The sequence below is a fragment of the Notothenia coriiceps genome, unplaced genomic scaffold (assembly GCF_000735185.1).
Source record: "Notothenia coriiceps isolate Sejong01 unplaced genomic scaffold, NC01 NC01_scaffold00004240, whole genome shotgun sequence".
Taxonomy (NCBI): domain Eukaryota; kingdom Metazoa; phylum Chordata; class Actinopteri; order Perciformes; family Nototheniidae; genus Notothenia; species Notothenia coriiceps.
Window position 1 is genome coordinate 1928 of NW_011336941.1, and position 5198 is coordinate 7125.

A 5198-nucleotide genomic window follows, 5' to 3' on the forward strand; every position below is an offset into this window, starting at 1 on the left:
ATCTTTGTATTAGCCTACTTCCTGTTGCATAAATGTACTTGTATGAGAGGGTATACAATTTTACAATGTCTTTTCCGTAATGATAATACAAATATTTGTCAAAAGATTATAATCTTTTTTTTGTTTTAAATAGCATAATTAGGCTATACTGTTGCCTTTTTGTGAGTAGTAATGCACTTTATTTTAGTACAATTTTTAATACAGTGCTATTGCTTCTAATAAAGGGATTTCAACAGTTTGGTAATTGTTGGTAGGCCTACTTGTTGTAAAGATCTGAAAACTCCCTTCAGAGAAAACTATAGCCTACGTGACTTTTTTCGTGAAACCAATTTGGCATTGCCATGATTTCTCACTGTGGGATTCACATAATTTTGAATGAAGCATTACGTGCCTTCCGTTCAATTTAATTTGGGAGTGGGTGGATCTCCAGCAGTAGCCTACAAAAAGCCTCGTCTCACGTTCACTCTCACTTGTCTGGAGTTTTACGCACCGGCCTCAGAGCTCTCCCTTTTTTATTCCACCAAAGCTCAGTTTGGATATTACACCAAAAAAACATGGCATTCTTGACAAGAAATGAAGTTTTCTCCTGTTTTGTTTTCTACGCCGTGCTTCTGGTGATAAAAATGTACATTTTAGCGATAATAACGGGACAAGTGAGGCTGCGTAAAAAGGTGAGTGGCTATGAATCAGAGGAAAGGATAAAAAAAAGAGAAAGCAACATCATTTCCTCTCCGGGAAACTTTTTTCTGATGCAAAGTCTTATTTTTCTTCCCTAAAAGGCTTTTGCAAACCCCGAGGACGCGCTGAGGCACGGAGGGCTGCAGTTCCACCGAGAGGACCCGTATGTGGAGAGGTGCCGGAGGTAAGGAAGTTTAACACTCTCAAGACAAGACACGCTTTCAATTTGTACAAAACATTTCTGCCAAAGCGATCCATCACTCGTTTGACTACTTGACTGACCACTTTTGCTGTAACAATCAGTGGTGGAGGAAGTACAACTTGATTGATTTATTGACTGATTTTATTAATGGGTATAGAACACAAAAACGTCCTTCCAACATTTTATAAATAAAGTTAAAAAGTTAAAATAGCAATTTCCTACCACAGTGGTAAAATACTCAATTTGACGCAGGTTACTTTAAAAAGGTACATCAGTAAAATGTGAATAAAAGTACTCTTGCTTTTAAGTAGAATTTCACCTATTTAAATACAATCAGTATATGTTTCGTAAGGTCATCTTTAAGGCAACTATGACATAACTGTCTTAACAAAAATCCAAATGTGTAAAGTAACATTAGTTCTCAAGAAAATATAGTGTGGTAAAAACTACTAAATGTGTCAAATTGGTATAAAATGAAAAAAGTAGCCTACCACAAATGTTTATACGTGAAGTACAATACTTGAGTATTTCACCAGAGATGGCATCGTGAGTAGTTTAATCTGTAATATATATTTTGCGTTAAAAAAAGGTTTTGTGTTGACAGTTTTTATAAAGGCTTTTGGTTGTCTGTTCAAAAATAATTAACTGCATGTTGATTTTCTTGTAAAAAAAGTAGTTTTTCCTGTAAAACTTCTCCATTTACATGCAACTCTGCAGTGACATCATGTGATATGGTTCATTGGTTTTCAACATGAGAGTGGGCAGCCTGTAGGAGACACTCTCCTCTGCTTTGTTTTAACTTGTCAGGTAATGATCCTTGACAGACTGCACATGTTTTATAGTAGGCTACAAACGTTCCCCTACCTTTCCCCCTGGATGTGTATCCTGGACAGTGTTGGGAGTGGACTAACGTTACTTTTTGTGGTAACTAATAGCGTTACTAGTTACATATTCCCATTAAGTAACGCCGTTATAGTTAATGTGATTTAAATGGGTGCGTTACTGCGTTACATTATGTGATGGAACTGAACCGAATCTCCCTGCGGATGTAATTTACAGGCGAATACATACAGCGATGTCCTCTCACAGCACCATGGAAAAGTGAAAGTAACCAGAGAGGAGTGATGATTGGTTAACACAGGGTAACATTTCAGGGTAAGCCAATCAGAGACAGAGTTGGGCGGGTCTTGCTTATGGGGAAAATACACATACAAACGAACACATGCTAACACACACACACACACACACACACACACACACACACACACACACACACACGCACACACGCACGCACGCGCGCGCGCACGCACGCACGAACACACACAGACACAGACACACACACACACACACACACACACACACAAACACACACTATCAGCGAGAGAGCAGCGCATTTCACAACTTGGAGACATAACCACTATTTTCCAATTTGTGGGATAAAGGACGCAAAAAATATAGGTCAAATGTAAACTGTGTGGCAGGACAGAAAGCGTTGTCCACATCGAATAACAGCAATGCCAATCCTCCTGAAGCACCTAACTAATGTACATAACATGGGGCTATAAAACTAGTCGCCAAAGACCCCATCGTCTCAACCAATCGCAATGACCCAGATGGAGCAACACCATCTAAACAGCCAAAAAACGATTCTTTGAAATCGCCACATATCACCCAGAGTCAACTAAATAGATTGCCAGGTATGTTGTTGAGGACATGCTGCCCATCGCAACTAGTCAGCAAAAAACAACACAAAAACTTGTATTTTTATTGTTATTATTTTTAAAGTGAAGTAAAGTAACTTGTTACTAGTTACTTTTATAATTTAGTAACTAATAAACTAGTTACTTTTTTGAGAGCAGTAACAATAACTATTACTAGTTACTTTTTAAAAGTAACTTGCCCAACACTGATCCTGGACCATTTATTTGACTGTGCATTCCAATACTGAGTATATTGCTAAAAGAAAAAAAAAGAATCTGTTTAGTTCATTTTAACGAGTTGTTGCAACATGCTCTTCTCAAAAAAATATGCAATAATTTTTGTATGTGCTGTTTCTGCAAGAGCTGCCAGCAGGGCATGTTTCCTAAAATAATATTATTTAAAAAGTAGATTGCAGAGGGTGGAGGGGAAGCAGGGAAGTGGTGATAAGCATTCTGACTGGAGGCCTAAAGCAAAAAAGTTGTATGATGTGTAATGCATGAAGTCACATTGAGCTATGATTTCTCAGGAACAATGCAGAAAAAACATCATACAGTCACTGAAATACAGCAGGAGTACTCATCATCCCTTCACTGAGTCAGGACATTGCATGATATTGAAAACAGATGTATGTGTGTGTGATTAAATCTCCTTTCCTCTCCCTTTTAGAGCTCATATTAACGACTTAGAGAACATCCTCCCCTTCCTCTTCCTGGGTGCTATCTACTCCATGATTGGACCTTCACTTCCTGTGGCCCGCCTCCACTTCCTGGTCTTCTTCCTGGCTCGTGTGCTGCACAGCGTGGCCTACCTGTTTGCCCTGCAAGCCCCCACCCGCTCTCTGGCCTACATTGTGGCTCAGATACCTTGTGTCTCCATGGCTCTGCAGATCCTTGTTACAGTCGCAGCATATGCATGAAAATCCAGAAAAGGAGGGAGGAACTTGAGGAGTTTCCCTGGCAGGAGGGATTGGGATCTGAGACCTGTGTCAGATTAAAAAGCAAGAAGAGGAGCAGGATACCGTAGAGGCCTCCTGAGGGGAAGAGCATTAGAGACAAGAATGAGTGCAATAATAGGTGTGTGATTACACCACAGCTGGGTTTTTGTGAGATTTTATCAGTATTTTTAATGTTGAAATGTGAGAATTTCTTATTTGAAGTTGACATCTTGTACTGTACTATTTAAAAAAGAAAAATGAAGGTCGTTTTTGTCTTTGTAACTAGATTGTGTTGTAACCCCCTGAAGCCACTTTGCAATATTCCTCCCTGCATCCTTTCTGTGTTTACACACAACACGGACCACCATTCACGTAGTGCTGCACCCCCGTGGCTTCAGCTGCTTCCTTTGTGGATACTCCATCTGTTGTGTTAACATTTTGTTTGTGTACTATGTTCAACAAAAGCTTACGCATGATGACTGAAGATGTGTTGAGAGATTTAAGACCACTTTCACTGTGTGAGTCAAACTGTCACTCAAGTTACATCAATTTAAAGAAAGGAATCCAATCACTGAGTTTGGAATGAATCTCACAACAACCTGCAGAGACCATATGAAATAATTTTATCTTTGAAAACACATTTCAAGGCTATTTTTAAAGTATTGTATTAATAATTTATTATTCAATTTAATGTATAGTTATGTATTTTAACCCCATATGCATTCTTTTGGAGGCAATAAAACAATGAACACATGAAACCAAGATTACATGAGTGATATTTAAGTAATTTGATTGTCTTTTAGCAGTGAGATCCTCTGTGTTGTGTCTGCCTGGTTGTGCAGAGTCCGTAGTGTGATTTCGCCCCAAAAAATATTACATTAATGTATATTTCCAGAAATCATGACCTGGTTAATCAAGATAATCCACAGACTTTATGTGCTTAGTTTCATATAGGAACTATTTTCTTTCCACTGAACTACACCCTCCAACTGAATCACCGGGCAGAAGGATGTTCACTATGGCTAGTGTATTTCAATTGTAAAGAAAGTTTTCACATAAAACTTCTGACATATATTAAGGATTGAGGATTATCTTCAATAACTGTGCCATGATGTCTGGAAAGAGACATTGCTTTTACGTTTTAAAGCATTTTTTTGTTCCAGTTTGAATGCCATCATGTTGGAGAAAAAAAGCAGACAACAAAACGACAGTCAATATTGATAAATAACACAAATGGTAAGAGGAGAATTCTTAATTTTGGTTTGAACTTTCCCTTCAAGGGGACTTGGCCCCACTTTGTGTGTGTGTGTGTGTGTGTGTGTGTGTGTGTGTGTGTGTGTGTGTGTGTGTGTGTGTGTGTGTGTGTGTGTGTGTGTGTGTGTGTGTGTGTGTGTGGCAGTGAGATGATCCAGCAAAGAAAGTTCCCACATAAAACTTCTGACATAGGGTCTGAGAATGAGTGTAACTGTTTCATGATTTCTGGAAAGATACAGCCCTTTAAATGGCCAACATCTCCAGGACTCTGTAACTCACACCAAGACGAAAAATATGAATTTTATGATTTTGGGGTGAACTTTTCCGTTAAGGGGGACTGGGCCCCACTTTGTGTGTGTGTAAGAGTGTGTGAGAGTGAGATGATCCAGAAGTCCATGGCAAAGCTCCTGCATTCCTCCACCTATTATA

General features: G+C 38.9%; 1 protein-coding gene across 1 annotated transcript; it reads left to right on the forward strand.

Moving 5' to 3' along the window:
• Positions 1-474: 474 nt before the first annotated feature.
• Positions 475-4279, forward strand: ptges (prostaglandin E synthase). Its single transcript, XM_010767363.1, has 3 exons — positions 475-671; positions 780-862; positions 3248-4279. Exons 1-3 carry the CDS (start codon positions 555-557, stop codon positions 3495-3497), a joined length of 450 nt encoding a protein of 149 aa, XP_010765665.1. The 5' UTR covers positions 475-554; the 3' UTR covers positions 3498-4279.
• The last annotated feature ends 919 nt before the right edge of the window (positions 4280-5198 follow it).

Coding starts and splice junctions, on each gene's coding strand:
- ptges (XM_010767363.1), top strand. CDS start 555: ATGGCATTCTTGACAAGAAATGAAGTTTTCTCCTGTTTTGTTTTCTAC. Junction 672..779: donor AAGTGAGGCTGCGTAAAAAG/GTGAGTGGCTAT, acceptor CTTCCCTAAAAG/GCTTTTGCAAACCCCGAGGA. Junction 863..3,247: donor TATGTGGAGAGGTGCCGGAG/GTAAGGAAGTTT, acceptor TCTCCCTTTTAG/AGCTCATATTAACGACTTAG.